The 11,655-nt window shown below is 40.1% G+C and overlaps 1 protein-coding gene across 2 annotated transcripts; it reads right to left on the reverse strand.

The window, feature by feature from the left end:
- Positions 1-4,135: 4,135 nt before the first annotated feature.
- LOC147614152 (uncharacterized) lies at positions 4,136-9,639 on the reverse strand. 2 transcript variants are annotated; one of them, XR_015263020.1, is made up of 3 exons: positions 9,538-9,639; positions 4,464-4,698; positions 4,136-4,291 (listed from the first exon to the last, which is right to left on the reverse strand). XR_015263020.1 is itself a non-coding variant. In XM_086780412.1 (3 exons), the coding sequence occupies exons 1-2, from the start codon at positions 8,899-8,901 to the stop codon at positions 4,646-4,648; spliced, it is 975 nt and encodes a 324-aa protein (XP_086636538.1). In that variant the 5' UTR covers positions 8,902-8,945; the 3' UTR covers positions 4,136-4,291; positions 4,464-4,645. The 2 variants fall into 2 exon arrangements, 1 of the variants encoding a protein (XP_086636538.1); XM_086780412.1 differs by lacking the exon at positions 9,538-9,639 and adding an exon at positions 7,980-8,945.
- Positions 9,640-11,655: the final 2,016 nt, after the last annotated feature.

Below are 11,655 nucleotides of genomic sequence, written 5' to 3' on the forward strand. Positions count from 1 at the left end.
ATTTTCTTAGGATCTACACGAATCCCTTCAGCCGATACTATATGACCTAAGTATTCAATCTCTTTTTGAAAGAAAGAACTCTTTTCAGGATTGACATACAATTCATTTTCTCTCAAAAGGTTGAACACTTGTTCCAAGTGTTGTTCATGCTCTTGTCGATCCTTGCTGAAAACAAGAATGTCATCAAAGAACACTATAACAAAACTTTGAAACTTAAGGAATATACGATTCATCATATGGCTGAAAGTAGCTAGAGTCAAACCAAATGGCATAACCAAAAACTCATAATGACCAGTTTGTGTTCTAAAAGCTGTCTTGAAAATGTCAGATTTAGTCATGTGAACTTGATGATACCAAGACTTTAGGTCAATCTTGCTAAAGACCTTTGATCCTCTAAGCTTGTCAAGAAGATCATCTACCCTAGGAATAGGATATCTGTTTTTGACAGTAATCTTATTCAATGCACGGTAGTCTACACACATTCGGAAAGTTCCGTTCTTCTTCTTAACAAGAAGGATTGGAGCTCCAAAAGGTGAACTACTAGGTCGAATAAGGCCTCTCTCTAGCAAGTCTTCGATTTGGTTTTGGATTTCTTTTTGCTCTAAATTGTTGACTCTATAGGGATCTTTACAAGGCGGAGAATTTCCAGGCAATAATTCAATACTATGATCCTCAGGCCTATACTTAGGTAATCCTGGAGGTAGATCTTCCATAAAACAGTCACTAAATTTGGAGATAAAAAGATCAAACTTTGGACTTTTGGATGTGTCAAACGCAGCATCAAGCTGCTTAACCCATACCATATAAGTCTTCTCTCTTTTTCTTAGAGCTCTCTTTACTTGAGTGTGACTCAACAAAGGACTCATTTAGAGCTCTCTTTACTTAGAGCTCTCTTTACTTGAGTGTGACTCAACAAAGGACTCATTTAGAGCTCTCTTTACTTAGAGCTCTCTTTACTTGAGTGTGACTCAACAAAGGACTCATTTCTCCTTTGACTAGACATTGGAGGAAAATATTTTCATTGTCCTTCCTTAGATAAATGCTATGAGTGTCATAGTCTATAATAGGGTTGTACATGTGTCTCCAAGGCATACCCAAAATTATATCTACCCCTTGTAAAGATGCAACTAAGAAATCCCTCTTTTCTGTTAAAGGCTTGATGCATAAATCCGAACCTTTCACCTCTTGCATGCAATTATACTTTGTTCCAGTAAATGCTGCTTTGACTTTATAGTGCGTAGGTGAAGAATGAAGATTTAATGCTGTAAGTGCCTTTTCATAAATGAAATCATGTGTACTACCATCATCATGCAAAATAACTTCTTCATATCCATTTATTGTTCCTTTTATTTTAAGCAAAGAATGAACATGAGGTTTACCTTCTTGTTCTGAGTAGTCTGGATCGGAATTACCCTCTTGCTTGAATGATTCTTCTTCATGGTCATCTTCTTCAATCATATTGACTCGAGCGGCTGCTGCTCTGCTGGTGTCAAACTCTTGGTACGCTCCGGACAATTCGGGGCTATGTGTCCTTCTTTGTGGCACTTGAAACATTTGATAAGAGGTGCCTTCGATTTTCCACCATTGACTTTCTTATTGGTACTCATGTTGCCCTTAACCTCGTCCTTGCCTTTGTCATAACCTGGTTTATACATCTTCTTTGGAGCATAAAAAGATTTAGTAAATGGTTTAGAAGAAGTACCCTCATGTGCTTTAATCTCTTTAGGAAAACCATTTTTGCATTCGGAATTAGTTGCCAAACATATTGCAGTAGATAGTGAATGAGGTCGAAACATATTCACATCGGCCCTAATGGTAGATCTAAGGCCCGAAATGAATTTCCTCTTTTGGTCCTTCTCGCTGACTCTCTCTACAACCTGCACTTGTAATAAAGTATTCCAGAACTTTTCTACATACTGTGACATAGTTTCCTTTTCAATTTGATGCAAAGTGTCCCATTGGTGCCTAACTTTAGACTTGAATTGTGAGGGTAAAAAGTGCTTTTTAACCAGCCGTTGAAATCTTTTCCAGGAATCTGGCTTGTCACGACCTTGCTTTATTACACTCCACCATAAAGCTACGTTGTCTACCAAATGATTGACTGCACATTTAATTTTATCACTCTCTGAAAAATTTTCTCCTGAAAAATAGTCATCTAGTTGACTAAGCCAAGCTAGAATGACCCTAGTATCCTTCTTTCCGTCATAATTTTGAAATGTGAAAGCTTTCCGACTAATCTTGGATTCTTTTTGGACCTTTGTGCTTGCAATGTAGCATTTACAGCCCTTTGGATAGTGTCATCTTCGTCATCAAAAGATAGTGAAGAGGCACGCTTGCATCTACGACTCGTGAGCTGTCTCTCCAATTCAATACACTTCTCTCTCTCTTCTACAATTTGATGTTGTAAAGAAAGGAGTTGCTCTTGAATTGATGGCGAGATCTCGGGGGGTCCACCTTAAAAAATCACGTGTATCACATGCGTTCAAAGGCATATTTTAAAACCCCTCTGTAACCTCTTTTTCCCTATTTTATGCATACCTCCTGTTACTTTTGTGGTATATTATTATAACCCTCTTGTTTTTTTAAAATTTTAAGCTTATACATTTTTCTCCTCCATCCTGTAGATTTAAGATCTTCAAAACGTAAAGATTGGTATTATGGACTACGTCATAGGAAAAATTGATAAGACTTTGGTATCTTGCATAGGTCATTGCATTTCAAAGAATGCCCTCATGTTACGTGCATTCCAAAAAGTTTAGAGTTTGCTTATCTTGACCCTCTCATGCAGCGTACGGCTGCATGTTGGGTACGGCTGCGTATCCAACATTAGTGCATTCCAAGAGATATCTCCCTAAGAAGAGATATCATGCCTTTGAAAGAGTACCACACTTGGCATACATGTCCATGAGCAATGGGTTTATGTCCCCTTGTTTGCAGCTCCAATAGCCACACAGGCATTTCAGATGCAGATATACACATCATCACAGAAAGATGCGTTCAAAGCAGTTCCGTTCTTGCTTAACTTGACCATATCTCCAAAGTGCACTCCAGGAGACAACATCCCGAGAACGGAGCTTATCGAGTACACGTCACCGAAGATGGCTGGTCATCCCAAATATCTAGAGCTAGCAGGACTCTGCTCCATTGCTGTTGACTTTCCTAAAATGAGAGTCGCTGCTGATTTACCAATGTATCTCAGACCATCTAAGTATCTGTTACATCCTAAGAATGGAGCTTATCAAGCATGTCTCGTGCCTTTGAAAGAGCACCACAACTGGCATACATGTCACCGAAGTTGGCTCGTCATCCCAAGTGTCTAGAACTAGCAAGACTCTGCTCCAATGTGCATGTCCTCTTTGCTGACATGTCACCGAAGATGGCTTGTCATTCCAATCTGCATGTCGTCTTTGCTGACATGTCACCAAAGATGAGTATCATCCCAAGTGTCTAGAGCTTGCAAGATTTTGCTCCATTGCTGTTGACTTTCCTAAAACGGGAGTCGCTGCTGATTTACCGACGTATCTCAGACCATCTAAGTATCCAGATTTTATGGAAAAAACTGATACATCCTGAGAATGGAGCTTGTCAAGCATGTCTTGTGCCTTTGAAAGAGCACCACAGCTAGCATACTTGTGACCGAAGATGGCTAGTCATCCCAAGTGTCTAGAGCTAGCAAGACTCTGCTCCAATGTGCATGTCGTCTTTGCTGACATGTCACCAAAGATGGCTCGGCATAGGCAATCGACACCCAAGCCCCAACATAGAAAACACAACATTGTCCTCACACAAAGTTTTAGATAAAACTAGAAATTCATGCACATGCCAAAAAGCAATTAAGCAGCAAAGATTACGACAGAGGTGGTATGCATGCAAAAACTTGTAGGTTATCCATGACAAGAGACCGACAAAAGATGACATTTTTGAATTTTTGAAAATAGAGCTCATTACAATAATTATGATTACATCTTGCATAATGTCTCTGATCAAGACCATTCTTTTGAGGAAAAGACAATGGCTCGAAATTACATGTTCTTCAGAAGATCTTGCTAGCGTTTGTCCTCCTGCATACTACACTTGCATATGGCGAGTTCGTACATAGTCTCCGTATACAGGCGGATGTAGCATTGGTCTTCCTGCATACTACACTTGCATATAGCGAGTTCATACGTAGTCTTTGCATAAGTTGTAGCCACCAAGTCTTGGAATCTCGACCAAAAAAACTTCAACCTTGCAAAAATTCAGCCCATGTCATTCAACTCCCAGCCTCTCTACAAGATCGAGGATGTGTTGCCTGCAAGTAGATCATAACCAAAAGACTTGTAGGTTATCCATGACAAGAGAGACAAAAGAAGACATTTTTGAATTTTTGAAAATTGAGTTGATTACAATAATTATGATTACATCTTGCATAATGTTTTTGATCAAAACCATTCTTCCAGGAAGAGACAATGGCTGGAAATTACTTGTCATCCGGATACTCTTGCTAGCATTTGTCTTCCTGCATACTACATTCGCATATAGCGAGTTCGTACATAGTCTTCGTATATAGGTGGATGTAGTATGGGTGCAAAAAGCATGAGCATGCATAAGTCGTAGCCACAAAGGCTTGGAATCTGGTCCAAAAAAACTGCAGCCTTGCAAAAATTCAGCCCATGTCACTCAACTCCCTGCCTCTCTCCAAGGTGGAGGATGTGTTGCCTGTAAGTAGATGACAACAAAACAAATGAGGCCACAAGTGTTATAACATGACAAATAAACAACCAAATAGTTCCCGAGATAGTTCCACACTTACATGAAGTATATGAACAACTAATCAGCAGACTTCACAAAATCGTTAAAAAGCCGGTAGTCATTTTGATCTAGTACATATCTATCACTAGCTTCATTGTATGTTAAATGTGCCAATGCGATAACCGACTCAATACCAATCATGTTTAAGTCTGTCACATTATAAGAGTATGTCTGGCGCCCTTTCACCTTTTGATACCAACCGAGTTGAACCTCCACCCCTTGTGGGTGATCTACCAAGTCAAAACCCCGCTTGTAATCTACATATTTGCCACCCACCTTCTTTCGCATCTTCTGGACTCTTCCAAGGTACCAAGTGCTATGAAGAGTTTGCATCTTCTTCAACGTTGTGTCTTTTCCAATTCTCTTTGAAATTGTGCCTCCTTCTTCATGTGTTTCATCATGGAAGTAAACCGCACAATCTGACCCTATTCCAAAGAAATTCCCATTACTTCTTAATGTTGACTTTGTTTCGTTGTTGAAATACACTCCTTGTCTTACCCTAGTCAACCTATCCTTTGACAGTGTTGAGTTTCCATTGAGTTGACTCACCAATGTAGACTTGAAGATGAATTTCTTATCAACCTCCACCACGGGTGAGATAGTCTTCTTCCCGGCCTCACTACTTGCCTCGTCTAGTATCCCATCCACCTCATGTCGAATCTCACTCAAAGCGATAATCTCGTCATCTCCATCGCTGCCCTCACCAATGGGCCCGTCTTCGCCGCAAGGCTCCACAAAGTCATCATGTTCATCTGCCGCACCCATCTCAGCATCTATCCTTGACCACATTGATTTTGTATCTATCCAAGGCTCTGTCCACCATTTAAGGCCTTCAATTGTGCTAGGTTTGAGGCCCAATGACTCACAAAGATCTTGTGCCTGCTTTAATCCCTCTTTTAATGCATCTATTACCTTTTCATCAGAGGAGACACTCTCATAGTTCCCAAGATCTATTTCCAAAACGCCTTCACGCTTGTTCAACTCCTTCCATATGTGTTCCTGTTTCTTATGTGCCCTTGAAAAAGTCACCCCATTTGAGTTACATTCATGCACAGCAATCTTGTTTAGACTTCCAACACAATGCAAAATATCTCCAAAATCAAATGCTCTTTCTTGCCCAACCATACCTCCGATCTTGCTGAAATAGATCTCTGCTGCATCAGATCCTGTGAGATGTAAAGGGCACTTGAGACTTGGGTAAAATTCTCGGAACATATTTATAAGTAGAACCACAAAATGACAAGAAAGCTGGATATCTGTGTACGCCTCTTTGCTGATGAAGTTTTTCTTGAGAGTGTATGTAGGATGGTGATGAATCCATAATCTCCACAACTTGAAGAAGAAGACCACTTTAGTAGCAAGCACCACACGCTCTCCCAAGTCTAAATGTGGAGATAAAAAAATGTCTATGTAATCAGCAACAACCTGCAAATATGTCCCAGTCCCGTGCATGCTCCTCTCTTTCTTTTGCATTTCCCTCATACATTTTTGTACTTGTCTAGGGACAATCATTTGGGCCGCTCTCCAGTTCTGACGATCATTTCGTTGTATATCCCCTTCTCGTAACTTGTGTTGATCAACAGAGAAGGTATTATACACCATAGCAACATGATTGAGCGTAATCCATACTTGCCCAATTGCTAGTTGCCGAGTAGGACTATCAAGAGGGCTCACAAGCTTCTTTCCACAATGCACAAAATCTTGATCATGCAACCCATACACCTCGCCTCCTACCATTCTCCCTTTGAGCTTCCATCCACCCCATTTGATGTCAAATTGTCTATCACTCTTTTTTAGGTAGTCTTCAAGCATAAGCTTGCGACGTCTACTATCACCATCTGAAGCATGTCCAATTATTGGCCCTAGGCTGTCCTTCCACTTTGCATTCCACATTTGCTCCACAAGAGTCCATTGAGTTATGATGAAATCACTATCAAAGCGGTTACAAGTGCAATGCACAACTATAGCCAACCGCGGAAGACTCTCTTGAAGAGGGTTGACAATGAGGAGTCTTGCATAGTGCCCCACCACGTGGTTTTGGAAGGCATCCACTATGGTATCATATCCTTGAGCTCCATCGCCAACGATGATAGCATCATTTGAGGAGCATTCATGATCCTCTCCCTTTCTTCCACAAAACCCAATCAAAGTGTCATCATTTGCGTTCTACCTACATAACCATGAAGCTCCATTTTAACGTCTTTTTCAGATTTGACACTAAAACAAAGAGAGAGAAAATCAACCCAGCTTTTACCTGATGCGGCGCTTGATGGTCGTTTCATCTTCAGCAATAATGAATGGCACCCGTGATGCTATTCCATGTTTGAACTTCGCATCTTTGTATATTTTACCGATCGCATCAACAATATACTCATGCTCCCCCAATTGAAATTGAGTTGCCTTTCTTCCGTGCCTCCTTGTGGTTGACATGGATGGCCCTCCAATGTTTACACTCAGGAAATCATGTAAGCACGGCCCGCCCCATAGCTTTGCAACCTCAAAAATGGTCTTTGTGGATTCTGTAAATCTTTGCCCCTTTTTGGATCTTAATGCATTATTTGCAATGTCTTGAAGAAAATCCCATATAGCTGGCTTGCCTCCAAACTTTCCTTGCTTGTGAGCCTCAATAATGTTATTGCAAAAACGCCGCACATCCCTCCTATTAATAGCTTCATAGTTTGCTTCTTTTAAGGACCTGATTCTCACTGAAAGCACCACAATCTTTGCCTTCAACCACCATACCTTTCTCCCTACCTCTCGCATGTTTTTCTTTGTCTCAACTGCGACACTTTTTAGCTCCTCACCGGAAAGGAAATCCAATCGCCTTCCTTGACCTGTTTGTCTCTCTCCCCTCTTCTCAATTGCAATACTCTCTCGATACACCCTCATGCGAAAATCATTGTAAGTTGGAATTTTCTTGCAATACTCGCATGTGAAACTTTCAAAGGGCATTCCAATTCTCACGATACGAAGACAACACACATGCCTAAAGCACCCATCTATCGTGTATTCTTTTTTTCCATCATACAAAGTAGCTTTTGTATGCGGCTCACAAAACCACTCTTTTCCCATCTTTAGGTCTTGTAGAAGAGGTTTTATATAAACCGAACTACCATTAACATCAAGTGTACATTGCCATAAGCCCCAGCACAACAGATTTAGACTTGATGAAGGCAAGCTTGAATCACCTGTGGGGACGGAAGCCTCCGTACGCATGGTTGATGTGAGGAATGCACCCAAAGTTTGTTGACGTGGATCCTTTTCAAAATGCTTTTTAGGCCGCCCACTAGCTCCTGTCAAGAGGGGAGATGCTTGATTTGGTGTGGTCTTGCTCCATGCATTGATGTGAGATTTTGCGTTGATATGTTCTGTTAGGATGGTATGCAAATCTGAACCTCGAGGGCATAGGTGCAACCACTTTCCATCATACTTACACACCACTCTGACAACATTTTTATCTTTGTAATCATGCAAGGTTGCTTCAATCAGCTGAAAATCAGCCCCTACACGAGGACAAAAAGAGTGTAAAAAATTAGCTGAAATTAAATCTGATATGCATAGGCAAAAGCCCTTAAAATAAGAACCAAAACAAGGGGCTGAAAATTCTGTCTTGCATGAATCTGTCATAAAAGGAGAGAATGGTTTAATTGTAAAGCACGAAGCAAGAAGTTGATGCTTACGTTCATGAGTGCTATTGAACTTAGTCATCTCCTCGATAGCCGCCAAGATCGTCACTGCATGATCATAATCATCCTCGTTGCCTTTTGTACTACTTCCACGAGTACCATGAGTAGGAAATGCATCAAACTTCAACCCTCGGTTGGATAGGTATCGTTTTTGATGTGCTTGACCATCTAGAATGTGAAATCTCATGAAGTTTGACAAGCATGAGTATGCTGATTGCTTGCCACCAATCACTCCCGATCCATAAGCACTTCCACATTCGTTGCACCACACTCGAATCAAAGGATGGTCATTGACATCTTCCGTGATAAGTTGAAACTTATCATCTCTTGGTGGCTTTCTCTCACTCAACTTCTTGCGAGTCTTCTCACATTGGAGCTCCCAAAGGTCGAGAGCTACTTTTGATACGAAAACACTCTTGAGCATGTTGACTTTCCCACCTTCAAGATTATATATCCTTTTATCACCCTCTTCCCTCGTTTCATCACCCTCTCCCCTTGCATCCATATCACTAGCTTCTATTGCAACATTCGAGCTTCTACAAACACGCTTCGAGGGCCCACCACCATCGACCGCAGCTGATATCCTTTTTATGCCAACACTTTTATTGTTCTCAACTTGCCAACGCTCTTCTTGTAATGCATTCAATATGCAAACTTCATCATCTTCTTCATCTTCAAGAACAAACTCGAATGCTTCACTTATAATGCCATCTTGCATGATCTCTTTGCGTATAGCACTATAAAAGCAATCTCCCATCACTCTAACATAACCCAACAGCTTCTTCTCACTACTCCCATGATCGAGCACCTTGATACGAGCCTTAGATGCCATCAATGATCAACTCTCTATGAGCTCTCTATTCAAAATAAGCATACAAGAAAAAATATTACACGAATGTACATAACAAAACATGCATACAAATAGAAAAGTAAATGTGCAGAAGTAAATTATTCAATCAAAGGCTCAATAATATGGATGCTTAAGCAATGTGAAAATTCTTTTCTCTTAATCATATCAAAGAAACCATAAACATCATAAAGAACTCCAAAGCACACTCACCTTCTTAGCGACTAGTCGTGAAACTTGAAATAAGAAAGTTATCTCAGCTTGTAGTTCCAAAGCTTGTAAATAAAAAGCATTAATCAGCCTGCGCAATAAGAGAATCAAGCTACGAGAATAAATATCAATACATACATAAATTAATGAGCTTATGTACTTGGTAAATCAATGAGAAATGCAAAGTAAAAGAAAGGACAAAGAAGAGGCTGCATAGTCATTGATTTAGTGACTTGCCAACATAGATGGGATCCCGTTGGAAACTTTTTTTACCTGTAGAGAAATGAAAGTAATCACTAATTGATCAACAAACATGCACACTGTATCTCTCATCTTTCATACCACTCACACAAATGCCTCCCTATCTTTGCCCCTCTCTCTCTCTCACATCAAAACACTAAAACTTGGTGTCTTCTTTTCGAATACGGCCTCTCTGTCACACACACCCTCTCTCTTATACACACACACAAACTCATGCATATGTACGTGGTGCACATGCACAATTTTGTCTCTCTCACATACACATACACACACGCACATACACACAAACATAAACACTTGTACATAGCTCGTATGCTCATATACACACACACACACATATACACACAAACATAAACACTTGTACATAGCTCGTATGCTCACTGCACAACTCTCTCTCTCTCTCTCTCTCTCTCTCTCTCTCTCTCTCTCTCTCTCTCTCTTCAACCAATTTTAAGAGCAAAGCATGTCTAGCTCAATAGGACTCAGAGACAACCAATAAGGGATAGAGACAACATAAGTACTTCTTATATTCTACACAGATGAGGCTTGCAAATGTAGCAAGAAGGAAGCTTGAACACTCTATTTATGGATGGCACTCGTGTCAAGACTCGCCCAACTTCGTGGATGAATCTCATAGGAATGGAATGGAGATAGAGACAACATAAGTACTCTTACATTCTACACAGATGCTCCACAGATGAGACTCGCAAATGTAGCAAGAAGGAAGCATGAAGACTCTATCTACGCATGGGCTCGTATCAAGACTTGCACAGCTTCACGGATGAATCTTAGAGCAGTGGAAATTTGGAACATGGAGAAAGAAAAATCATGGCACATGGCCAGTAAGATCACTCATTTATGTACACATTAGTCAGTATGCGGTAACACAATCAAAATACTAATAAAAAAACTTGATTCATCTATAGGTTTGACAAAACACTTGATTAACAAAATCTTAGCAACAAATGCTATAAGTCTCTCCCACAATAACAAGGATAGAAGCCCAAAGACTACTGGATAAACACACAGATGGAAAGTCAACATTTTATATGCAAAACCTGCATTGTGGTACACTGGAAGCCAAATTCATAACACAATTCAAGACAATATCATTGACTTTTGGCTAAATAATCTCAGTGGCACACCAACGACATACTACTACAAAGGGAAAAAAAATAGTGCGAAGTCCCAATTTTAGTGTAGTACAAAAGATCATTGAATTTTCTAAATAAACATGTTCTCATTGTCTGCATACATTTGATTAACACCATGTAATTATTCCTTAATCATTGTTATTGGTTCAATTCTTTCAATCACACAAACAAACAAAAAGCGTTCTTCTTCCTCACTTTTTCTTAGCTTCAATTATTTATTTCACTCTTTGAATACCACTTCATGATCAATGTTGCCTACCGGAATCTAGTTTTTTTAGATTTTCTTTCAAAACAAAAGGTTAGTACCATTGATTCTTGCAAGACATGTTAATCACATAGAGAATTGACCGCTAGGGTAAATGTGCAGGCATTGTCCACCCCTAAGTTTTGATAATGCAGGGGAATTTCTTATGGATTTCATGAGGTTTTCCAATATGTGAATGCATCACACAAATAAGAATACACTGGGGATGGATATATATATATATAAAAGGAGAAAACATATCAATTCGGGGGAAAACCTGAAGACCCAATACCAAAGGCATTGGTGGGCCAATACTATGCCACATGTGGATTGGCTGCACATTCCATGAGCGATTGCCACCTAAGTATTTTCATGCCTCTATATTGGGTCTTCCCATGTTGAGAAAAGGGGGGCTATGGACACTTTAAAGGCACATGCCTATTCACTTGTAGAAGAGCTTTG

This window comes from Cibotium barometz, chromosome 42 (genome assembly GCF_041138505.1).
Source record: "Cibotium barometz isolate CiBa-2024 chromosome 42, ASM4113850v1, whole genome shotgun sequence".
Classification (NCBI taxonomy): Eukaryota; Viridiplantae; Streptophyta; class Polypodiopsida; order Cyatheales; family Cibotiaceae; genus Cibotium; species Cibotium barometz.